This window comes from Salmo salar, chromosome 10 (genome assembly GCF_965601325.2).
Source record: "Salmo salar chromosome 10, fSalSal1, whole genome shotgun sequence".
In the NCBI taxonomy this organism is placed as follows: Eukaryota; Metazoa; Chordata; class Actinopteri; order Salmoniformes; family Salmonidae; genus Salmo; species Salmo salar.
Window position 1 is genome coordinate 73,059,415 of NC_138300.1, and position 25,997 is coordinate 73,085,411.

A 25,997-nucleotide genomic window follows, 5' to 3' on the forward strand; every position below is an offset into this window, starting at 1 on the left:
GAAAAACTATTGGAACCATTTCTTGTTTGACCGCTAGGTTTTATGGGTATTATGACTCATACTGTAGTACTCTATTTGCAAAGACGTGTTCTGATCGGTCCATCAGTATTTGTTTAGGCTGGTGATTGGATTGCAGATATAACCTTATAGTCATATAGTGCCATGTTCAAATGGGTTTATGCAGATAGAACTTTATAGTTAAAAATATATATATTTTTTAAATCTAACTTCACAGACAGATGAAGAACCATCTAAACATCAATTATGTGACCAACTCATTTATTTATTTTTTATTCCAAATAGAACCTTATAGTCCGATGCTTTCATTATTGTCTTTCTACAAAGGCAGAATAGCCCTACCTCAGCAAGAGACGAAGCTATATGTAATCTGTCAAACCAGTTATTCTGCACATCATGTAAAATAATGTTGTTTGGCATTTCGGCTATTGAATTAATGCCCTGTGTAACACGAAACATTTGAATCAACCCAAGGATATCGTTCTTTTTTTCTTTTAACGTAGGGCATTTTAGATGGGGTGCACAGATTCTCCAAATAGTTTGTGGGAGGAGCATTGGAGAGAGAGTCTCAAAACGTTTCCCTGAATTTACGGTAGCCGAGTTTATATTGTCACGTTGTCCATTATCCCTTTATGTTCTCTTACCTGCATTTTCCCGAATGTTTAGAAGGGGACATTGTTAAAGACTGAAGAGAGAAAAGCCGCAGCACCACTCAGTAGGAAGGTAATTGGACAGTTTGCGCTCAGAAAAGTCCGATGAATGGCTCAAGATTCCCCTATGATTGAGGTATCGATTCCGTCGCTGGAGCGAGAGGTAGACGAGTCGGGGAAATTGAGAAAGGTAAACTGTTGTAGGCTTTAAAAGTATCTGGATATGTGTGGTACAGTAAGGTTCAATACTTATTTTCAGGCGTTCTCTTATGTTTTCCCACAACTTGTCATGTCAAGATTTTTGAAATATATTTTTACTGCTTGGCTAGGCGATATTCCACTGGTCCTGGTTTGCCATTCGTGCCGGCTGCCGCGCCATTCCTTTGCACCAGGCAAGCTAGAAGGGCAACTATTCCATAGATGTGTATATTATATAATTTCTATAATTTGGTGAATCATTGGTGCCCTTGTGTCCTGTATTACACAATTGTGAAAAGCTTCAGTTGTCTGTGGCTGCTTTCTCCCACTTTCCCTTAAAATATAATTTGAAAGCCCTGAGCCTCATTTGAAAAAGAGACACAGAAGTATTGCAGTTTGTATGCCAAGCACCCAATCTTTTTTAGACAGTTGCCACAAACACAGGCTACACCCTGTGGTGGAAATAGTACCCAATCGTCATACTTGAATAAAAGTAAAGATGCTTTAATAGAAAACGAGTCAAGTGAAAGTTGCCCAGTAAAATACTACTTGAGTAGAATTCAAAATGTGTTTCGGTTTAAATATACATAAGTATCAACAATAAATCCTATTAATCATTTCATATTCCTTGTTAAGTAGACAAGAGAGCATGATTTAGTTTTTTAATTACGGATTGCCAGGGGCCAGTCGGGGACTCTCTGTCCTGGGTCATGTTCATTTGGCACTAAATATAAGGAAATGGACTCAAACGGGGAGGGTCTACCTGGATTTGTCCAAAAGAAATGCTCATTTTTGTTTCCTGTTGTAAAACGTTTTGAAACGTTTTTGCTGCATGCCCTTATTAACATGTCCCTGAATACTGGATTCTGAACAGCATGTCCTGAAGAATACACACACCTGTTTTGAACCCCACATTTTTTGAATGTATTTTTATTTATTTTTTTGAGGGGGGCTTGCCTGTTTTGCATGTTATTTTGGCATTAATGCGTGTCACATAGGCCCTAACAGTTTGGGCACCGCTTGTCGCTGTTATAGTGCAATTAATGTATTGTTTAGTGTTATGTAGTGTCTTTGCTGGCATGCATCTAAAAAAAAAAAAAATGGTTTGCCCCACCAAGATTTACATGCTAAAATCGCCACTGCCAGGGGCACATGCCAACACAATTTACAAATAATTTGTTTAGTGAGTCCGCCAGATCACATGCTGATGGAACTGGCTCTGCGCGTGAGTCATTGTGTGCATGTTGATTTTGTCTATGCCCTCCAGACGCGTTCATGACCCGCAGGTTAAAATACCAAAACCAACTATATTAATTCATGTCAAAACTAGAGGTCGACCGATTAATCAGCATGGCCCATTTTTAATTGAGTTTGATTTCAAGTTTTCATAACAATCGGTAATCGGTCTTTTTGGACAACGATTATGGCTGATTACATTGCAATCCATGAGGAAACTGCATGGCAGGCTGACCACCTGTTACGCGAGTGCAGCGTCAAAAGGACCTTGTGGCTACAAGGAGCCTAGGTAAGTTGCTAGCTAGCATTAAACTTAACTTATAAAAAACAATCAATCTTCACATAATCACTAGTTAACTACACATGGTTGATGATATTACTAGGTTAACTAGCTTGTCCTGCGTTGCATATAATCAATGCGGTGTCTGTTAATTTATCATCGTATCACAGCCTACTTCGCCAAACGGGTGATGATTTAGCAAAAGCACATTCGCGAAAAAAGCGCAATCTTTGCACAAATGTACCTAACCATAAACTTCAATGCCTTTCTTAAAATCAATACACAGAAGTATGTATTTTTTTTACCTGCAGTTCAGTTTAAAAAAATTCATGTTAGCAGGCAATATTAACTAGGGAAATTGTGTCACTTCTCTTGCATTCAGTGCAAGCAGAGTCAAGGTATATGCAACAGTTTGGGCCGCCTGGCTCGTTGTGAACTAATTTGCCAGAAATTTACATAATTATGACATTGAAGGTTGTGCAATGTAACAGCAGTATGTAGACTTAGGGTTGTCACCCGTTCGATGAAATAAAGGTTCCGTATTTCACTGAAAGAATAAACGTTTTGTTTTCTAAATTATAGTTTCTAGATTTGACCATATTAATGACCAAAGGCTCATATTTCTGTGTTTATTATAATCAAGTCTATGATTTGATAGAGCGGTCTGACTGAGCAGTGGCAGGCAGCAGCAGGCTCGTAAGCATTCATTCAAACAGCACTTTCCTGCGTTTGCCAGCAGCTCTTAGCAATGCTTGATTCACAGCTATGTTTATGACTTCAAGCCTATCAAATCTCGAGATTAGGCTGGCAATACTAAAGTGCCTGTAAGAACATTCAATAGCCAAAGGTATATGAAATAAATGGTATAGAGAGAGTAGACGTGTCATAACTACAACCTAAAACTTCTTAGCTGGGAATATTGAACCACCAGCTTTCATATGTTCTCATGTTCTGAGCAAGGAACTTAAACGTTAGCTTTTTTACATGGCACATATTGCACTTTTACTTCTCCAACACTGTTTTTGCATTATTTAAACCAAATTGAACAGGTTTCATTATTTATTTGAGACTAAATAGATTTTATTTATGTATTATATTAAGTTAAAATAAATGTTCATTCAGTATTGTTGTAATTGTTGTTATTACATATATATGTATAGGCTATTTTTTGGTCCTCCAACAATCGGTATCGGTGTTGAAAAATCATATTCGGTCGACCTCTAGTCAAAACACACACAGAACATTCATGGACATTTAGCTAGCTTGCTAATTTGACTTGGGAGAAAAATATTGGGTTGTTACTTTACCTAAAATGCATATGGTCCTTTTTTTTGCTGGAACTTTATAGAATTTTAACCCATTTTGAGTCTCACAAAATCGTGGGTTCTCTACTCAGACAATTAATCCACAGATAATAAGGGAAACCTAGTTCGTTTTCAGTTTTCCTTGATTAATCTCTCCTCATTTGTTCTTCTGTGGATTGTATATGGCGGTTGGCAAACAACTTTTAAGGTGCATAACCGCCACCAACGACTGGAGTGTGGACCTTGTTCATCTTTCAATCACCCGGTTGGGTTAGTATGCTCCTAAAAACCAATGAGTAGATGAGAGAGGCGGGAATTGCAGCGCGTCAAGCGTCTGGCTACACTGACACCCACGAGCAGTTTGGATGAAACGATTGACTAACGTATGTGTAAATGTATTTTATAACGCTCGCGGGCGAGGTTTGCTCAGCATGACAGAGGAAGTAGTGATGACCACGTGTTCTATTGATAAGTGTGTGAATTTGACAATGTTTGTCATGCTAAGCATTCGAAATGTAACGGGTACTTTTGGGTGTCAGGAAAAATGTATGGGAGTAAAAACGACATTTTTCTTTAGGAATGTGGTGCAGTAAAAAAATATAAATTGTCAAGTACAGATACTTAAATGGTACTTCAAAGTATTTGTACTTAGTTACTTTACACCACTGACTACACCTAGCTACTGGAATGACAGTTGCCAGAAGAAAGTTGGTGTTGACAGCACTTTTTGCACCTACCTAGCACTGGGGACTTGAGTGCACTTTTTGTCTGCATTTACACAGGCAGCCCAATTCTGATCGCTTTGGATAAAAGAATCCGCTAAATGGCTTATATAGGATACATATAACATGACTGAATATATTGCCTCAAAGTTCATGGACTTGGGCAATAAGTTTTTTGTTTTTGACAGTGAACCCCCAAACAATGTCTATAGTCATTTACCACCGGTTTTGGTTGAGAGCTGTTGGCTTGAGAGCTGTCTACTTGTTGGGTTGCATCTACACAGGCAGCCCAATTCTAGTCTTTTTTTTCCTGAAAAATATCTGATGTGAAAAGATCTAATTTCATGGTAAAAGCAAGCAAAAGGAAACCCTTTGCCCAAGTCTCTGAACTTTGAGCCAGTAAATTCAGTCACTTTATATGTTGCCAATATACACAAAGAGTACAAAACATTATGAACACCTGCTCTTTCCATGAAATAGATGGATGAGGTGAAAGCTATGATCCCACTTGTTAAATCCAAATTAGATGTCACTTGTTAAATCCACTTCAATCAGTGTAGCTGAAGGGGAGGAGACGGGTTAAAGAAGGATTTTTAAGCCTTCAGACATGGATTGTGTGTGCCATTCAGAGGGTGAATGGGCAAGACCAAGTATTGAAGTGCCTTTGAACGGGTTCTGGCAGTAGGTTCCAGGCGCACCGGTTTGTGTCAAGAACTGCAATGCTCAACATTTTCCCGTGTGTATCAAGAATGGTCCACCACCCAAGTGACATCCAGCCAACTTGACACAACTGTGGGAAGCATTGGAGTCAACATGGGCCAACATCCCTGTGGAAAGCTTTCGGCACCTTGTAGAGTCCATTCCCCAACGAATTGAGGCTGTTCTGAGGGCAAAAGAGGGGGTTCGACTCAATATTAGGAAGGTGTTTTTAATGTTTTGTCCACTCATTGTATGCCATTTAGCAGATACTTTTATCCAAAGCAGTAATTGTATACTTTTCCTTATTGGTGGCCACGGCTGGAATCAAAACCATGACCCAGTTGAAAAATGGGTTCACGTTACAAATCCCACAGCAGCTGTAGTCTTAACAGGATGACTAAATTGCCTGCCTCCATGATCAACAAAAGTAAGACTGAAGTCGTTTTTGACTGACGCATAATTCTGCTTCGAGTCACTCATGAGCTTTTGGTGTGTGTGCGTGTGTTCATACTATTGTGCCAACCTGAACAGCACTTTCTGTGTAGGCTTGGATATGTTCTTTTCACATTGTCTACTCCTTTCCAGCATGAGACTAAAACTGCTTGGGAAGCTAAAAGTGAGCTGAGCTGACCCTTAGCTTGTCTGATAATATAGCTGGTGCCAGTCTTCTTTTAAACAAGCAGAGGGGCATAGTCAATTATCCATTTCTTGAAATAGAGTGGGGTTCAAGAAGTAGTCCAATCATATCCCTTTCACGCCAACATGCCGACCCAAACTATTCTGTGCTGGCTTGTATATTTTGTATGCACATACAGTACATTGCCCTTTCAAACAGGGTTCAAGCTAGTATGGTGCATGCGCATCCAGGCCAGTTCAGCAAACCTTGGATGAGCTCGGCTGAGTAGTGTGAAAATGGGTCTTGCTTGTCTGTTAACTGTCTGATTTGGGGTGCTGCGTGTTCCACTCTGAGCCTTCTGCTGTGTTATGTAAGGAGGGGGCGTCGGGCCCCTCTGCCAGGGGTTTGCAGGTGGAAATATCTAGCCCTATCTGCACACCCGCAACAATGAAAGCTCTGTGACGGAAGGGTGACCGATGGCGAGAAAGCGAGGATGGCCGGAGTTCTGTCTGTAAACCCGGCTGTATGGCTTCAAGAACAAAGAGACCCGATATTGGAAAATTGTCTTTCCCATGAACTGATGACAATCTCTGTATTCTTATACATCCCCATGGACTGAGTGAATGTCCCATCAGCTCATCTGTAGACATATATAAACAGCTCATCTGTAGGCATGGGGAACATAGTGACATTTTGTTACCTTAAATTAACGAGTTAAAGCATCAAAAGTGGATGAGCTGTTTTTTTTAACCTTGTTTACCAGTCTCGAGTGAGCAGACAGACTCTTTTCTTTGACTGGAAGTACCTTTTTGGGCAGATGTAACTCCATTTTTTATAATTAAATGATGTGCTTCTTGTCCTGAACAGTAATTTGGTAAACGAATGAAGCACAAGGTGTGCATGAGTAGGCCGGGGGAGTTATTCCATATGAAATAGGCGCTGAAGTTGAGACTGACTTCTGCAGGTTAGTGAAGCAGGCTGAACAATGAGCAGAAGCAGGTACTTGTTGTTCATTGTGATACTTGACTTTGTGGAACTGACTAAACCAGTGAGTTCCGCCATAGGGGGAAGAACAGCAACTTCAGGAAAGGGAAAGTTGTGTGTCATTGAGAGGAATTGGTTACTTTTAAAGCTCATGAAAAGTCAGTCGCATATCTTTGTCACTAAATAACTATTCATCATAGTTCAGGTGGTGATGGTCAAAAGTCTGTATCTTCAGGGAAATAATCTTGTATTATGTAAACAGTAATCTTGTAACATCTCAAATGTATGCAATGGGCACTGATTGCAGAGTTTGATAACTCTATAGAACAATTTAAAAATAACTTTTACCAATATGATAATTAGTCATGGGTTGATGATTATTCTGCTCATGAGGATCCATGTTAGATCCCGTGGCTGCCTGGATAATGGCCACAGCCCTCCTGCTCTGAGAGCTCATTCATCCATGGATTGAGGGTCATCTGTTTGGGACCATCATTGGTATGTGATGACATGGCTCCAGCCCCATCGGTCCACTGGGTCGCGAGTCGCCTGGGCAACCCAGGAATATGGAGGCCATGTGCCTTCTTTGAACAGCTAGCCTGGTACCAGATTGGTCTGTGCTGTCTTGCCAGAGTTGGTACTTGGCAAGACAGCACAGACACATCTGGGACCAGGCTACACAGCTACAAACAGTCCAAATTACTGTTTGCTGAGAGAGGAGGTAAGTACTGTACTAGGCTGACCGCTCGAGTCACTGCTGATTTAGGGTCGGCACTCTTTCGAAGTAACAGAGAGTGCTGAGCCAGTTGCGAATAATTAAGGACCAAATGTATTTTTAGGTCAAGAATAAATACCTAAAAGGTAAACTCTTTAATGTCTTTATTGTGTTGGATGGTTGTAGACTAGTTCATAGATTAAAATATAGCTATAAATTAGTTATAGGGTGGCAAAATCGTCCTTGTAGCAATCACTCTGGATCAACCCATGAGAGATGAGTTTAGGTGAAAAGGGGGGGCATGGGCCTTTAATTATAGCCTGAATGTAGCCAGTCAGCTATATTTAACGTGAGGGCCTGACAAAAAAGTGTGGATCAACTGCATGACTCGGGTAATCCCCATGTCAGGATCACTCTCTGTCCTGGGTCATGTTCATTTGGCAGTAAATATAAGGAAATAGACTCAAACGGAGAGGGTCTACCTGGATTTGTCCAAAATAAATGCTCATTTTTGTTTCCTGTTGTGAAACGTTTTCTGCTGCATGCCCTTATGAACATGACCCGGAATACTGGATTCTAAACAGCATGTCCTGAAGCTCCAACTTTAAGTCAACAACTTCAAAGGAATATTTAGATAATAGCTTGCTGGAAATGTAGGCTAGAATTTTTGTCATTCATTGTTCACCACACCTTGTCATGTTTAGACAGAGTCCCTTCTATTCATATTTTTGAAAGTCTATCCGCTCTCTTTATGTCAGTAGCTATTTATGTATTATTGTTAACTTGGTTTCAGACCAATTTGGAGAAGATATCCCTGTTTTCTTCGTTTTAGAAAGCTGGGGAAGACCAAAAGATGGCCACTTTTGTAGTTGTCATTAACCTCAGTTCTGGGTGACGGGTGTATTCTCATGTGTATTTGTCCAGATGAATATCAGCTAGCGTTGCCATTATCCAAATAAGCCTGCTAATTAACTACCATGGCACACTGGAGCTTCACTGGAAAAGGAAGCATTTCATTGCTGCCCCTGTTTGATTTGTTGTAATGTACAAGCAAGCAGCCTACAATAATTTGTGTACTATCAGTACTATTTTACAAGGATGAAAAAATGTGGACAGTGCACTTGGGTTATAAAAACAATACTGATCCCGCAACTCCTGTCCTTGGGCTGCATTCTGCCAGTTATCTATCCTCCAAATTACTGATTGCTAAGGATGTGCAGGTGCAGTGTAGCCTACGCATCATCCCATTCAGGAAGTTATAGAATGTCTTTAAGAAAGAACATTTCCACAGGTTGTCCTTTTACCTAGGGTTATGGTCATTCTAGGGGATCTGTTTTGCCTTTCTTGTGAGCAGTAGTACATGTACGACTGAGTTGATTTTGACCACTTGAAGCTGTAACTTTTTTTGTAGACCCGACCAAATGCACATAGAAATTTGAGAGAGAGACTCGTTTTTAATGAGAATCAAAGATCTAAGAAGCGGTAGATATGTTCTATGTGCGAATTTTCTATGCATTCTGTTAAGTTTCGTTTTTGCCCCTTATACTTTCAATTTTGTACACCAGCTTCAAAATGCTGAAAATACTATATTTTTGGTATTTCAAAATATATTTCACAGCGGTTTAGATGATACAATGATTCTATACTGGTATTACTGGTATAAGAAATATGGTGGGAGCTCCCACAAGCCTATACCCGCACCAATCCAATGCTTTTACATTTGTGTGAACGGGTCCACACTGAAAGAGAAAGGAGATATTGGGACGCATGCTTGTTGTCCAATTCCTCAAGCAAAAGCTGCAAAGTTTGCTAGGATTCGTTTTATCGCCACCAGTGGGCACTGTTGAGTTTAGAATGCTGAGCTCTGTAAACAGGCCTCTCCCTTCCCCTGCTGGATATCTGACTGCATTACACTGGACACTAAACTCAGGCATGATTGGAGAACATCAAGCCCCATCTAGTTTGTGTATAACTACTTTTTACAGAGGCAAACTCTTATGTGAATGGAAAGACTTACCTTTTGTACATAAATGTTTCTGTCCGATGACAAGCAAACATAATTCTATTGATATTCCTTTCCAGAAAACCAGAGTAATAGCGCAAAGCTCCGCTCTGCTCTTTTCTTTTCTAGCTCTTCAGAGTTGAGATATTGTTCAATGGAAGGAAACACTTTGTGCTCAGAAGACACAGTGAATTCCAGACCCTGCACAGAAAGGTAAAACAATCGCTGACTCTCTGCCTCCCCTTACTTGACACCAGAATTATACAGTATCTGAATGATCTTAACCACTTTTTGTATACTGTACTCTACTCTGTTGCATGCACGATGGACATTAAGCCATTACAGGCCCATCCCCGTAATGTCATTTACAGTTTCCTCCTGCCTCCATAGCTGAAGAAGATTCTGCATCCCCCAGACTTTCCCAGCAAGAGGAGCACTCATCTGAGAACCAAGCCTCTTGAGCAGAGGAGGCAGCAGCTGGAGGACTACATTCAGGTAGAATATATGTATTTACACTAACACTTTACTTGACACCCAACGTCATAACAGCTGACATAACGTGTCATAATATGGTCATAACACTGTCATGGCCAATATGTCACGACATGTTTAAATATATTGTGTTGTTTTATGGCTGGTTATGACACCTATATAAGATTGTCAAAACCCACATTTATTCCAATGTGTTTTTTCCCAGCCAAGAAGTTTCCTTTTGTTTTGAAAGTTTGTTTCTTAAGTCGTTTGTTGTAATGAATTCTTTTTACAGTCATGTTTTTTTTTCATCATATTTTAAATAACTTGCAGAAAATACACTTTGACACTCGTGAAGCATTGACCATCCTGTGTCACTTTACTTGGACTAAGAAAATACTTTATGACCCCGTCGAGAAGCATTATGACCGTCAAAATCATTTAAGCCAGATAGGCCTATCACATACATGCCCTTGTCAGTCATCAGTCAAAAAGACGGTGTCTTGTCCTGCTCCTGAAATTTGTGCTCAATTACAATGATGTTTTAATATGGTCAATTTCAGAACATTTTATAGAACATAAATATATTGTTAACAAATAGGCTCAGGTGTAATGGAATGTTTTGCCTTGTGTGGTGGGTTGAGACTCTTATGTAAGTGTCATAACCAGCCATAAAATAATGCAATATATGTCACAACAGGTCTAAATAGATGTTATGACAAGTTATTTCAGCTGTAATGACATGTTATGACGCTGGGTGTCAAGTAAAGTGTTACCGTATTTACTTTATTCAGTTAGGACTACATATATTAATTGCATACCATGTTCAGTTACCACATTCAGGTGTTATATTTACGTATGAAATGTAATGAATTAATATATTGTACGTGCCATATTAGGACTTTGAAACTATATTTAGGTATGAATTGACATACAATATTTACGTATGACTGAGGGACTATGTTCCGTATGGGCATTACCTGATGCTTACAGTAGCCCCACTGGATTGCAGTCTGGGATAGTTTAAATTTTCAATAACAGTTACTAATCCAATTTTAGACTGTGTGATCAAAACCATTTTCTTTGTATTTTCTACTGGCCTCTCTCTCTAGGATATAATTTACCAGTATGAAGAAGTCCCTCAGGTGCTGCTGGACTTCCTGCATGTGAAACATTTCCACTCTGGGAACAAAATAAGCAGCCTTGAGTATGTACCTGCCTGCCTCTGTCCCCTCACCTCAACCAGCTACTCACATCAGGTTCACTTCAATAAAGTTATCAGACAGAAAAAAAGTATATTGAATATGACGTGTGGCTAGGAATGGAGAATCCGATGTCAGTCAAGAGTTTATGATATCTGAGGTAGACAGGTGCCTTCAAAATATTTACACCCCTTGACTTTTTTTGTCACTGATCTATACACTATACCCCATGTCAAAATGGAATTATGTTTTTAGAAATGTTTACAAATGAACTAAAAATGATATATAAAAAAAGAAGTATTCAACCCTTTTGTTATGGCAAGCCTAAATAAGTCAGAAGTTGCATGGACTCTGTGTGCAATAATAGAGTTTAACATGATTTTTGAATGACTACCTCATCTCTGTACCCCACACTTACAATTAACTGTAAGGTGTCTCAGTCGAGCAGTGAATTTCAAACACAGATTCAACCACAAAGACCAGGGAGGTTTTCCAATGGTTCGTAAAGGAGGACACCTATTGAATATCCCTTTGAGCATGGTGAAGTTATTAATTACACTTTGGATGGTATATCAAAGATACAGGCGACCTTCCTAACTCTGAGGAAAGAAACCGCTCAGAGATTTCCCCATGTGGCCAATGGTGACTTTTTAAAACAGTTACAGAGTTTAATGACTGTAATACTAACCCAATTGAAAGAGTGAAAAGAAGCCTGTATAGAATAAAAATATTCCAAAACATGCATCCTTTTTGCAATATGGCACTAATGTAATACTGCAAAAAATGTGGCAAAGAAATGAACTTTTTGTCTAGGGGGAAATCCAACACATGACCGAGTTCCACTCTTCATATTTTCAAGCGTGGTGGTGTCTGCATCATATCATAGCTTATCAACATCAAGGACTAGGGAGTTTTTTGGGGGATAAAAATAAATGGTATAAAGCTAAGCATAGGCAAAATCCTAGAGAAACTTGTTTGTCTGCTTTCCATCAGACACTGGGAGACAAATTCACCTTTCAGCAGGACAATTACTTAAAACACATGGCCAAATATACACTGGAGTTGCTTACTAAGACGATGTTGAATGTTCATGAGTGGCCTAGATACCATTTTTACTTAAATCTGCTTAAATCTAGGGCAAGACTTGAACATGGCTGTGTAGCAAGGATCAACAACCAACTTGACGGAGCTTGAAGAATTTTGAAAAGAATATTGTACAATCCAGGTGTGCAAAGCACTTTGAGACTTACCCAGAAAGATTCACAGCTGTAATCGCTGCCAAAGGTGATTCTAACTTGTATCGCCTCATAGGGTTGAATACTTACCTAATCAAGATATATTAGCATTTTATTTCCAAAATAATAAAAACATTTTTAGTTTGTCTTTCACTTTGACAGAGTATTTTGTGTATGTAGTTGACAAAAAAATGACAATTAAATCTATTTTAATCACACTAAATAACACAACAAAATGTGGAATACTTCAAGGGGTGTGAATACTATCTAAAGGCACCGTATGATTACCTTTTACACTGCAGTGTTTTGCAATTGAAAATGTAGAGAACCTCTATTGAATTCAGTCATGTTATATGTAGCCAATATACACAAATTGTACAAAACATTAAGAACACCTGCTCTTTACATGAGACTGACCAGTTCAAAGCTATGATCCCTTATTGATGTCATGTGTTAAATCCACTTCAATCAGTGTAGATGAACGGGAGGAGACCGGTTACAGAAGGATTTTTTTTTAAGCCTTGAGACAATTGAGGAAGGTGTTCCTGATGTTTGGTATACTCTGTGTATATTGTTTAACATGGGCAAATAATAGGCTGTAATAAAAACGCTGGTTTCCTCATCTTTTCAGATCATTTGATGATAGTGACCCTCAGGGATATGGGTGAGCTTCCCTTTTATCTTGTGAACAGCCATGTGTATTCTGTCTGTGTGCCATACAGTACATGTCCCCCTGTACTTAAAACATGTACTTTGGTTTCTGAACCGATCCTCGGGTTTATGCCCGGGCTCGGGACCCTCTGAAGTTCCACTATGATCTATTCTAACACCAGCACACCTGATTCATCTTGCCATCTTGAGGGTTTGGGCATGCAGAGGGCAAATGAAAATGCCATACAAAAAGATGCAAATTAAATGTATGCGTAAGAAAAGTGTAATCTCAATTTAGAATGCTGAAATCTGCAAAAGTTATTCTCCATATTGCAATGCACACATCCATGTTGTAGCAACATACATTTGACTCATTCAGCTCTTCGACTCACCCAGTGGTCTCTTGTCCCTCAGCTGTCAGCTGCAGCATCAGCGTGTGGTGGGATTCTGTCGTGACCCCTATCTCCTGGAGTCCCCCTCAGGTACGGCAGGCCTCCGCATTGTCATATGGTTGTTGGAGATCCTTAGACCACCCAGATAATTAAATGGGGGGGGGGGGGGGGGCTTACACTTAAGTGTCTAAAACTAGGTAGAGAGTAAGTAGAAATGATAATGGACCTATAGTGTATATTTAGACCTGCCCACCCTTGGCTTAGAGCCTATCTCCTCCTTTTGAGATCTCCACACTCTCTACCGTCAGTGCAAGTAACATCCAGCTCACTGTTAATGTTTCCGTAGGATGGTCTCCTTTTAAAGAGCTTGCTGAAAGCTTTCTCCGCTAAATGGCCTGTGCTTTAGTATTTTTGTTTACGTTTTAGTTACTGGTCGTGTTCCAGATCAAAGACAGTATATGGACAAAAGTATGTGGACACCTGCTGCTCGTCGAACATCTCATTCCAAAATCATGGGTATTAATATGGAGTTGGTCTCCCCCCTTTGCTGCTATGACAGCCTCCACTCTTCTGGGAAGGCATCCACTTGATGTTGGAACATTGCTGCTGGGACTTACATCCATTCAGCCACGAGCATTAGGGAGGTTGGTCACTGATGTTGAGCGATTAGGCCTGGCTCGTAGCAGGCATTCCAATTCACCCCAAAGGTGTTCAATGCGGTTGAGGTCAGGGCTCTGTACAGGCCAGTCAAGTTCTATCACACGAGTCTCAACAAACCAGTTCTGTTTGGACCTCGCTTTGTGCACAGGGGCATTGTCATGCTGAAACAGGAAAGAGCCTTCCCCAAACTGCTGCCACAAAGTTGGAAGCACAGAATCGTCTAGAATGTCATGTGCTGTAGCGTTAAGCTTTACCTTCACTGTAACTAAGGAGCCCGAACCATGAAAAACAGCCCCAGACCATTATTCCTCCTCCACCAAACTTTACATTTTTTTATCATTTTACATTTTAGTCATTTAGCAGACGCTCTTATCCAGAGCGACTTACAGTAGTGAATGCATACATTTCATACATTTTCTTTCTCCATACTGGACCCCCGTGGGAATCGAACCCACAACCCTGGCATTGCAAACACCATGCTCTACCAACTGAGCCACACGGGAGGCCTTTACAGTTGGCACTATGCATTCGGGCAGGTAGCGTTCACCTGCCATCCACCAAACCCAGATTCGTTACTTGGACTACCAGATAGTGAACCGTGATTCATCGCTCCAGAGTTTAATGGCGGCAAGCTTTACACCACTCCATCTGACGCTTGGCATTGCGCATGATGATCTTAGGCTTGTGTGCGGCTGCTCGGCCATTGAAACCCATTTTATGAAGCTCCTGACGAACAGCTATTATGCTGACGTTGCTTTCAGAGGCAGTTTGGAACTCAGTGAGTGTTGCAACCGAGGACAGATGATTTTTACGCGCTTTGGTACTCGGCGGTCCCGTTCTATGAGCTTGTGTGGCCTACCACTTTGCGGGTGAGCCGTTGTTGCTCCTAGACGTTTCCATTTTGCAAAAACAGCACTTACAGTTGACCGGGGCAGCTCTAGCAGGGCAGAAATTTGACAAACTGACTTGGACTTATGACGGTGCCACATTTAAAGTCACTGAGCTCTTCAGTACGGTTGATTCTACTACCAATGTTTGTCTATGGAGATTGCATGGCTGTGTGTATTTGATTTTTATACACCTGTTGGCAACGGGTGTGGCTGAAATAGCCAAATCCACTCATTTGAAGGGGTGTCCGTGCATTGGAGTTGCCTGCCTGGTATCAGCTATCCACATATGGCAAACTTATGGCGTGCAACCAATCTAGTCGGCCTAGAACGCAACCATGGTATTGAACTTTTAATCTTTTCCAACAGATCTGCCGGACATTGTCATGGATGGGGTCCTGCAGGGCTTGTACCCCCGAGACATCCGTGTCAGCTTCACAGCCTGCACAAAACCCAGCCTCCCAGAGAGACCCAGTCTGGCTCCAGCCCGTACCGTCAAAGCTCCAGTGATTCCCTCTATATAGTGGCAGCCAATGCAGAAGTCCTGACACTAGGATCTGTGAATTTTAAGTGACCTTGATAGTAATTTGGATGTATGTCCAGTGTCTGAGTCAGCAATCAATGGAGGCCCATTTGCTTGTATACTACCATACAATAGAAAATGTTTAGGTTACCCTGGGTGCTTGACTAAAGTCACATAGGCCAATTGAAGATGTTCTTGAAAAAGCAATGTCATAAGGTGGGGTGGTAACTGCAATTTGGTTTGTAAGCAGAGTTGATGAGTACATTAACTGCCTTAGCTCACCTGCCAGATCGATTTGATGCCTCACTAATAGGGTGACAGGTAGCCTAGCGGTTAGCTTGTCAGGCCAGTAAATGAAAGGTTGCTGGCTCGAATCCCCGAGCTGAGTGAAATGTTGTGCCCTTGAGGAAGGCACTAAACCCTAGTTTTCCCCAGGGGAGCTGTACTACTATGGCTGACCCTGTAAAACATGTCACTGCACCTATCCAGTGTGGCAATAGTCTGCCTGGATTGACAGTTTCACAATCACTGGCATGTCATATGTAAATGTTTAAGTGTTAAGCTTTATATAAATGTGATATGCCCCAATCAAGTGGTCAGTTTGGATGGCCCATGTTCATATAAAAATGTTCATTGTTCTACTTGCAATCTTACAAGAAACTTAGCGCCATTTTTTTTATCAAGTTAGGTTGTCACATGCACAAGAACTGCTTTTCTCGCAAGCTCTAATCAGTAACAATGGAATACAAAAAAAAAGGTTCAACGTAAGGTTGTGACCACACTAATAATATTACTAAAACATTGACAATAATTGAACACTAGGAACCATCTTAACAAAACCTGGATCCTTTATTGAAGATGTATTCTTTACAAAATGAGCAGGTATCAGCTGCACGACAACCATACTGGAATGCCTGTTTGGAAATGGACCCAGTGTGCCTTTGCTTTGATCTGGCACTTAAATTCAATGGGTAGCTTCTGCTACCAGGACAACCCGCACAGGAGCCCCCACTACAGGACCAGTGGTAAACAAAACAGAAAATTCAATGGTCTACCTACACCCCACAGTCCTGTTCCCCCATTTAATAAAGTTGACTTGTTTTTACTCCTTGGCAATCGCGAAGGGTTTCTCCACTTCAATCTTGCCACAGTCGTGGATGGACACGTCTTTGAGGGGCTTGTCCCGGCCGTCTGTCTTTGTGCCCTCGATCTTCTTCACCACATCCTGTAGGGAAGCAATACCGCGAGTGAGGGGTATGCAAACAGATTCAGCTGCAGGTGTGTATTTGTTCTGTGTTGGGGTGGGGTGTGGAGTACTCACCGTGCCTTCCAAAATTTTGCCGAAGACCACGTGCTTGCCATCCAACCAAGGTGTCTGAATGGTGGTGATAAAGAACTGGGAGCCGTTGGTGTCTTTGCCAGCGTTGGCCATGCTCAGCCAGTAAGGTCCGTAGTGCTTCAGCTTGAAGTTCTCATCAGGGAAGCGGTCTCCGTAGATGCTCTTGCCTTCAGGGAAACAATGACATTGACGATAATCAACATTTGCATTGATGCCCATATCATTGTTGGTAGTTAGAGCGATATCCAAGTGTGAATTCCCCTCACCGCCAGTGCCATCTCCTCTGGTGAAGTCACCACCCTGGATCATGAAATCCTTGATAACTCTGTGGAACTTGCTGCTTTTGTAGCCAAATCCTTTCTGTGGAGACAAGAAGCAAGGCATTAGTCAGTACCTCAATGGTTCTACCATAACATATCCATTTGCTAAATCGATTCCCTGGGTATAAAAAGACTTACCTCTCCAGTTGCTAGTGTAATGAAGTTCTCAACTGTCTTGGGTACCGTTTTCCCAAACAAACCAATGACAATTCGTCCAACATCCTCATCTCCAATTCTGATGTCGAAATAAACCTGTTAAGGTACCGCATGAGTAAATGGGTTAGCAGGAATTCTCAAAGGCAACTTGTCCTCATCCTGGAATATCATCCCTTGAGCACTACAGATAGGCCATCATGGAACTCAAGTGACATGTGAGAAATGTCATGATGCATATACATTTCCCCCCCCCCCCCAGAGGACCACTGATGGTGCGCACCATTTACAGTGGTGTGTATTCATGGATGCTAGGCTTCCCCGGAATAAAAAAAAATACATCTTCCGTCCCGCGTTTCATAATGTTCCTTCAGTTCTCAAGAGACTGAATGTAGCTCACCGGGAAAAGCATTGAGCAAGTTAAACAGCGCCCCTCTATCTCTACGTGTAGGCCATCTGATGCTGTCTGGTCCAAACGACTATAACATTGTTGCCGCCCATAGCATTGCATGGAATGCAAGGGAAGCCAGCGAGCATTTAGCCTCCCATTATTAAAAAAGAAAGTATTAAGTTAATGTTGAGCTAAACTGAGCTAGCTCAACTGTGAGTGGTCCTGATGTAACAGTGTAGGTTCCGTCCCTCTCGTCGCCCCAACCCGGGCTCGAACCGGGGGCCCTTGCACACAACAACTAACACCCCACGAAGCATCGTTACCCATCGCGCCACAAAAGCCGCGGCCCTTGCAACGCAAGGGGAAACCCTACTTCAAGTCTCAGAGCGTGTGACGTCACTGATTGAAACGCTATTAGCGCGCACCACCACTAACCAACTAGCCATTTCACTCACATCGGTTACACTGACATACCATGGGAAGCCAGCGTGGGTTTTGGCGTAACTCCTATCAAATCGCATTGAGACCATACGTCATTGACAGCAACAACTTGAATTGTTGCATCTCGTTGTGTGGTTGTCCTCCGGTGGCTAGCTAGCTAATGTAGGCCCTTTCCTAAATCCCTACTATGGCAAATTTTAGACTTGTGGTTTTACTTTATTCTCCGTACCGGTGTCGAAAATCTCCCGACAGAATTCCCCCCTTCTAATTGCCATAATTTTGTGGCTCGAGTCATACTTCCTATAGAACAAACGTCAGGATAGGCAACCGAAATTAATAATGAATGCATGTTAAACAGGCGTAAAATGTTGGCAAGCAATAAATATTTCGGAACTACTACGGCTGAATTATCCTTACTTTCAAAAATACTAGTCGAATAAGATATGGGAGAGATGAAGAATTTTGGCTATAAGTTTTATGTATAGACTAATATAATCAGTAGCGGATTTAGGTACGGGCGACAAGGAGGCATCTTGGCGGGGGCGGTGCGGGCGCCATACAAACGAGAACCGCCACATCCACTTGAAACAAATAGCCAAACCGAAAACTGAGTGAAGAGCAGAAATCTCAACTAGCAAGCAAGTCGCAGCAATTAAGAGGGGGGGATTTTCGGCACAACACCGACCAATGATTAAGAATGGCGATTTGTTCTAAACAATTAATTCATACATTGTTGTGCCCCTGGCCTGAGAGGATGGAGGTTCAATATGTAGAAGGCAGTGTTAACTAGCTAACGTTACCCATGAATGAAAGTTATGCTAGAGCAAGCATTTTAGCCAGGTAGCCTTAGGACAACAAACAGCGTGTACTGTAGGACAGTGAGATCGTTTCTTCTACAACTACAAGTAGGGTGAGTCAACACGAGCGCACACATTCGAACCATGGACAGACATAGCGTACTGTAACGACTCAGGGTCGTTAAAATAAATTGGACTAAATTGTGTTTGGTGTATTTTAATAGTCACTGAATTAGACTCAGCAGAGGTGATTTGATGATGTTGAAATTGTACAGGCAGTTCGTTTCTTTGCGACGCTAAATCAATTGGTGTTTAGTGGTCCGAAAAATACGGAAACATTAACTTCCTTGACCATGCTGTAGGTGATGTAGCGGTCTTACATGCGATTTGTGGACTAAACCAGGCAGTTTGCCATCCGGTTTTGTGATAAAACAAAAAGGTGGTTGAATTTATTCTGCCTCTTGTCCTTTAGGCCTATGTGTCACGGTCGCAAAACATTAATTTTCTAGAGCAAACCCTATTATCACCCAGGTTTTAAAATGGCTTTCCCATTGATTCTACCCACGCATCGCTACTGCTTAGTGGCTTTACACCTAAAAACTGTTTTTGGTATTTCATTTAAAAGGTATAGGAGTTACTCCGCTCAGGCATACTTGGAAGTAAGGCTTGTTTGAAAGGTTGTGATTTGCAACAACCGGTTTCTTAGTTCTCATTTAACCATTAGTTGCAGTAGGTTGTCCGGAAATTTGATTATGGAAGTAACACGCGAACTGCATTGCCTATAACCTGTCAAACAACCCAATGCTTGCACAAACGCAAAAATGACTTCCAATTACGTGTGCACGTTTTCCTTTAGACTCGTGAATGGGCTCCCGAGTGGCGCAGCGGTCTAAGGCACTGTACCAGTGTTAAGAGGCGTCACTACAGACCATGGGTCGACGACGGGTTGTAGCACAACCGGCCGTGAGTCCCATAGGGCGGTGCACAATTGGCCCAGCGTCGTCATGGTTAGGGTTTGGCCGGTGTAGGCCGTCATTGTAAATAATTTCTTAACTGACTTACCAAGTTAAATAAAAACAGTTGCTGACGACGTTGGGCGCAGAGTCACGTAGCCCCAAGCCAAATAAGTGGACGTGGCCTAGTTAACTACAGCAGCTAAAAAAAACCTAGCTAGCTACGGCCTGCATGTCGTGCAAGCATCGAGGCCGTGCATTAACTAGTAACCAACGGCTGCATCGCATTTCGCCGAGTTCGTTTCATTGTATCACGTCTTGTGACATTGTAGTTCGCAATGTTTTTAGACCTGAAAAGCCAGACAGCACAAGACGGCTTCTTACTGCAAACGTTAGCTGTGCACAAAAAAAAAACCTCCCGTCTTTGGATTTGCTAGATACCTTACCTTGGCCGTGACTTTTGGGCCCTTCTGTTTCTCGTCAGCGTCTGATCCGCTCGGGAAGAGCAGAAATATCACCGACCCAACGATGACCGTGACCGCAACCAAAAACTTCATCCTTCTCTCGCAGATTCGAACCATGAACAAGGAAAGTGTAGCCGTGGCGGCCCTAATGTACGTATATGTGCCGGGGGAAAAGTGGGTATATCCGGGGTGGAGACAGCTGCCTAACGCAGGCCTTTACCCTCCGCCCATGATATCCAATTGGAGGAGATGCAGTTTTAATCTAGCCAAAATAAAACGTTTCACTATGATTGGTGTAGTCTGCACATAATGCAATGTATAACCCAATCCTGGATGGATACGCGTAATGCGCACATAAAGACACATCCGTGAAGGAATTCGATTATCTGGCCCGGGTTGGTCCCTACCCCATTGAAGTTTACATTTAAAATGGTTAAAGAGCGACTGCCCCTAAAAAACAGCGATGTGGCATTGATATGAGTCAGAAACATTTATTATAGTGTCAAACTTGACTACAAAGTGTAAAAATAATAATTTTGTTCATGAAGTCAGTCTTGTCTAAAACCGAGTTCAGAACCTCGGGGCATCACACCGAGTAAATGAAGGTTGGGTTTCGATTAGAATTATGTCAATAAATCATGCCCCCTTTTGTCAAACTCCACGTGTAAATTGCCCCTCCCACTTCGTTTCCCTTCACGGAATGGAGCTCAGTTGTTTCTTCGTCCTAAACCAAAGCGATCATGGCCGTTTGAGACTGAAAAGCCCTATACGGATTGACCATGCAAAGCATGCTTCCAGCTAGGTTGAAGGTGGGTATATTTTGAACCTAGTCTTCCAGCAGGATGCACACCCAACAACTATGGTTTGCATGCCCTGCAGAAGGACTCCATCATGCAGGTTGTATTTCGTTGGTCCCCAGTGGATGTCAGTATACCGGTAGTTAGACCATAGACTGCTGGTTATGTACGGTCAGTATATTTTTAATAACCATTATCACTATCATAGCTGACACAGCTAGCTAATGTCAGCCTACCTCAATACAACTTGGATTTGGCTTGGAGAAAAATAACGTTTCAAAAGAAGGCAAATACTTGGAAGGAAAACATTTTGTCATGATTGTGATGTCGCCATATTTATTGACTTCAGATGCAGATTTGAAGGGACCGCTGTATTTTAGCTAGCTAGCATTGTTAGCTATTTTTGACAAACTTTTATAGTAACAGTAATGAGTTGCAACCGATCTAAAGTAAATTTGACATAATTATGACAAAGTTGTTTGCTACTAATTATTTGCCTACTTTAGCAATGTCATATTGCCATGCCACTCGAAATTAGTGTAATTTAGGCGAAACAGTCACATTAGCCTCTGAGGTGCTACCCATGTCATCTAGGGCACAAATACATATTGGATGCAGTAATGGCGATACTAGCTAACTCATGTCTGACTACAACAGTGTACCAACTAGCAGTAACAAACTCAAACAGTCAATCTACATCTGTAAAACATAGAAGAAGCTTTCAAACGAGATTACGTTATTTCTCGAGCTGTGTTTATAATTTAGGTAGGATGACAATCGTTTACCCTGTTTTTCTGTTAGACAAAGTGCACAGTTGGGTGCCAGACTGATCCCGTGGTCATGAACGGATGCTGGAACCTACCAGAAGGAGCAAAGGTGGGTATCATAACATGTCCAGCAATGTGATTGCAATGGTATAGAGACCTCCAAAAATAATTGAATTCACTGTTCACTTGCTTTTTTCACAGCTTGTCAGGCAAGACCTCAGAATAAGTGTGTTTCACAACAAGTACTCTTGTGACACCTCATCCGTTGTTGCCAGTCTCCCTCAACTCTGATGAAAAGGACACGCCATCATGAGGCCTCTGACCGTGACCCGAGTTACTGCCCTGACGACACAGATGGCTTCATCGACAGGTAATGTTTGTGAAAAGTATTATTATTTTTTTTATAAATACGTGGCTTGATAAAATAGGCTAATTCCCCAGTCAAGTAGAGTCATTTTGGTTGTGAAGTGCATTAGCAAAAAGCTTTGTCCTTTAGAACAAAATGCAATTTATCACTTGGCTGTCTATTATATCACCCTGTCACAGGCACTTCCAGTCAACACCACCTAATAAGATTGGCTGCTGCAGTTGTTTGAGAGATGTCCTGTTTGCAGCTGAACATGCAGCATAGAGAAGACAAGAAAGGGGTCCCTCATCAGCATCATGCAGACATGCCCTCACAGTGAGCATTCCTATGAATGGAACAGTCAGCCACATGTTGTGGCTGATAAGTATCCAACCAGCAACCTTCACCTGTCAGCGGCAACAGCTTTCACGGGATCATCATTTGTACAAATACAAACACTTCATTATTTTGATACATTTGATAACCCAATTGTGAAACAATTTATGTAAACTGACAGTTGTAGCTTATTTTCTACTTCTTAGTTGCTTATAATGTCCAGGGCATAACCTAGCCTGGTTGAACCAGCCTGATCCCTGTGTTCACCATTCTATTTCATTTGAAATGTTATATCTGAAGTGAAAAAGAAAAGGTGAATGGAGCCATCAGGATATTTCCACCATGCTAATCATAACCACCATTGATAATGTAATCAGTACTGTGTGTGACCGACCAGTATCTTTGAGGGGCCAGGAGCTGATCTACGCTACTATGTCCATCAATGGGGCTCTGGCAAAGACCTCACCTCCAGCCTCACATCTTGCCTGCTCATCAACAGTCTTTGATGGAGAGAACAGAATTAGGTTTAGGCTGACCTGTTCAAACTTCAACATAGGTGAGATCTGACACACATCCCCCTCTTCAAAGGGGGAGACACTCTAGACCCAAACTGCTACAGACCTATATCTATTCTACCCTGCCTTTCTAAGGTCTTTTAAAGCCAAGTTAACAAACAGATTACCGACCATTTCGAATCTCACCGTACCTTCTCCGCTATGCAATCTGGTTTCAGAGCTGGTCATGTGTGCACCTCAGCCACGCTCAAGGTCCTAAACGATATCATAACCGCCATCAATAAGAGACATTACTGTGCAGCCGTATTCGTCAACCTGGCTAAGGCTTTCGACTCTGTCAATCACAACATTCTTATTGGCAGACTCAACAGCCTTAGTTTCTCAAATAATTGCCTCGCTTGGTTCACCAACTACTTCTCCGATAGAGTTCAGTATGTCAAATCGGAGGGCCTGTTGTCCGGACCTCTGGCAGTCTATGGGGGTGCCACAGGGTTCAATTCTCAGGCCAACTCTCTTCTCTGTATACATCAATGATGTCGCTCTCACTGCTGGTGATTCTTTGATCCACCTCTACGCAGACGATACCATTCTGTATACCTCTGGCCCTTCGTTGGACACTGTGTTAACTAACCTCCAGATGAGCTTCAATGCCATACAACTCTCCCTCCGTGGCCTCCAACTGCTCTTAAATGCAAGTAAAACTAAATGCATGCTCTTCAACCGATCGCTGCCCGCACCTGCCCGCCCGTCCAGCATCACTACTCTGGACGGCTCTGACTTAGAATATGTGGACAACTACAAATACCTAGGTGTCTGGTTAGACTGTAAACTCTCCTTCCAGACTCACATTAAATATCTCCAATCCAAAATTAAATCTAGAATCGGCTTCCTATTTCGCAACAAAGCATCCTTCACTCATGCTGCCAAACACCCTCGTAAAACTGACCATCCTACCGATCCTCGACTTCGGCGATGTCATTTACAAAATAGCCTCCAACACTCTACTCACCAAATTGGATGCAGTCTATCACAGTGCCATCCGTTTTGTCACCAAAGCCCCATATACTACCCACCACTGCGACCTGTATGATCTCGTTGGCTGGCCCTCGCTTCATACTCGTCGCCAAACTCACTGGCTCCAGGTCATCAACAAGTCTCTGCTAGGTAAAGCCCCACCTTATCTCAGCTCACTGGTCACCATAGCAGCACCCACCCGTAGCACGTGCTCCAGCAGGTATATCTCACTGGTCACCCCCAAAGCCAATTCTTCCATTGGCCGCCTCTCCTTCCAGTTCTCTGCTGCCAATGACTGGAACGAACTGCAAACATCTCTGAAGCTGGAGACTCTTACCTCCCTCACTAGCTTTAAGCACCAGCTGTCAGAGCAGCTCAAAGATCACTGCACCTGTACATAGCTCATCTGTAAATAGCCCATCAAATCTACCTCATCCCCATACTGTATTTATTTATTTATCTTGCTCCTTTGCACCCCAGTATCTCAACTTGCACATTAATCTTCTGCACATCCTACCATTCCAGTGTTTAAATGCTATATTGTAATTACTTTGCCACCATGGCCTATTTATTGCCTTACCTCTCTTATCCTACCTCATTTGCACATGCTGTATATAGATTTTTCTACTGTATTATTGATTGTATGTTTGTTTATTCCATGTGTAACTCTGTGTTGTTGTATGTGTCGAAATGCTGTGCTTTATCTTGGCCAGGTCGCAGTTGCAAATGAGAACTTGTTCTCAACTAGCCTACCTGGTTAAATAAAGGTGAAATTAAAATACAATTTAAAAAACATTGGTATCTCTAACTGCCATTGGTAATAGAACAGTGACTGTATGTGTCCACAGAAACATGGATGGGGCTGCACATGGAGACTTGCAAGATGATGTTATGAAGTCCAGACTGGCAGACAGGCTTGATACTTATGTCTCCGAATGGAGAGAGACCTGGCACTCTCTGCATTCAAATTTTACTTGCATTGTCTTTTATTATTTAAATTAATAGTGTCAGTCATTATGGGGAGGGAAAAACCCTGTATGTTCTGCACCAGGATCAGATAACTCCTGTTGTATACTCCTTTAGGAAACCACACAGGAAGGTATGACCACTCACATTGTTTGCCAAGGCAGCCCCATTACCACCAGACAAAATGCAGATAGGCACAGTATCTATATCGGCTGGGAATTACCAAAGATGAAGGTGCACATTGTTATACAGTGGGGAGAAAAAGTATTTGATCCCCTGCCGATTTTGTACGTTTGCCCACTGATAAAGAAAGGATCAGCCTATAATTTTAATGGTTTGAACAGCGAGAGACAGAATAACAACAAAAATATCCAGAAAAACGCATGTCAAAAATGTTATAAAATAATTTGCATTTTAATGAGGGAAATAAGTATTTGACCCCCTCTCAATCAGAAAGATTTCTGGCTCCCAGGTGTCTTTTATACAGGTAATGAGCTGAGATTAGGAGCACACTCTTAAAGGGAGTGCTCCTAACCGCAGCTTGTTACCTGTATAAAAGACACCTGTCCACAGAAGCAATCAATCAATCAGATTCCAAACTCTCCACCATGGCCAAGACCAAAGAGCTCTCCAAGGATGTCAGGGACAAGATTGTAGACCTACACAAGGCTGGAATGGGCTACAAGACCATCGCCAAGCAGCTTGGTGAGAAGGTGACAACATTTGGTGCGATTATTCGCAAATGGAAGAAACACAAAATAACTGTCAATATCCCTCGGCCTGGGGCTCCATGCAAGATCTCACCTCGTGGGGTTGCAATGATCATGAGAACGGTGAGGAATCATCCCAGAACTACATGGCGGGATCTTGGCAGCTGGGACCATAGTCACCAAGAAAACAATTGATAACACACTATGCCGTGAAGGACTGAAATCCTGCAGAGCCTGCAAGGT

The 25,997-nt window shown here is 42.0% G+C and overlaps 2 protein-coding genes and 1 long non-coding RNA gene across 3 annotated transcripts; 2 read left to right on the forward strand and 1 right to left on the reverse strand.

The window, feature by feature from the left end:
* The first annotated feature begins 519 nt into the window (after positions 1 to 519).
* On the forward strand, positions 520 to 16,033 carry snx22 (sorting nexin 22). The gene is made up of 7 exons (XM_014124008.2): positions 520 to 858; positions 9,554 to 9,637; positions 9,815 to 9,919; positions 11,008 to 11,102; positions 12,964 to 12,996; positions 13,398 to 13,465; positions 15,292 to 16,033. Exons 1-7 carry the CDS (start codon positions 778 to 780, stop codon positions 15,444 to 15,446), a joined length of 621 nt encoding a protein of 206 aa, XP_013979483.1. The 5' UTR covers positions 520 to 777; the 3' UTR covers positions 15,447 to 16,033.
* A 244-nt stretch (positions 16,034 to 16,277) lies between these two features.
* On the reverse strand, positions 16,278 to 20,479 carry ppib (peptidylprolyl isomerase B (cyclophilin B)). Its single transcript, NM_001140870.2, is given in 5 exon segments — positions 16,278 to 16,670; positions 16,767 to 16,951; positions 17,051 to 17,144; positions 17,243 to 17,356; positions 20,286 to 20,479. Coding segments are annotated over 5 exon segments (651 nt in total). The 5' UTR covers positions 20,421 to 20,479; the 3' UTR covers positions 16,278 to 16,547.
* Positions 20,480 to 21,119: 640 nt separating this feature from the next.
* LOC106560772 (uncharacterized) lies at positions 21,120 to 25,434 on the forward strand. The gene is made up of 4 exons (XR_001318667.3): positions 21,120 to 21,976; positions 22,069 to 22,237; positions 22,414 to 24,845; positions 24,927 to 25,434. It is a non-coding gene; the product is annotated as an uncharacterized LOC106560772 (long non-coding RNA).
* Positions 25,435 to 25,997: the final 563 nt, after the last annotated feature.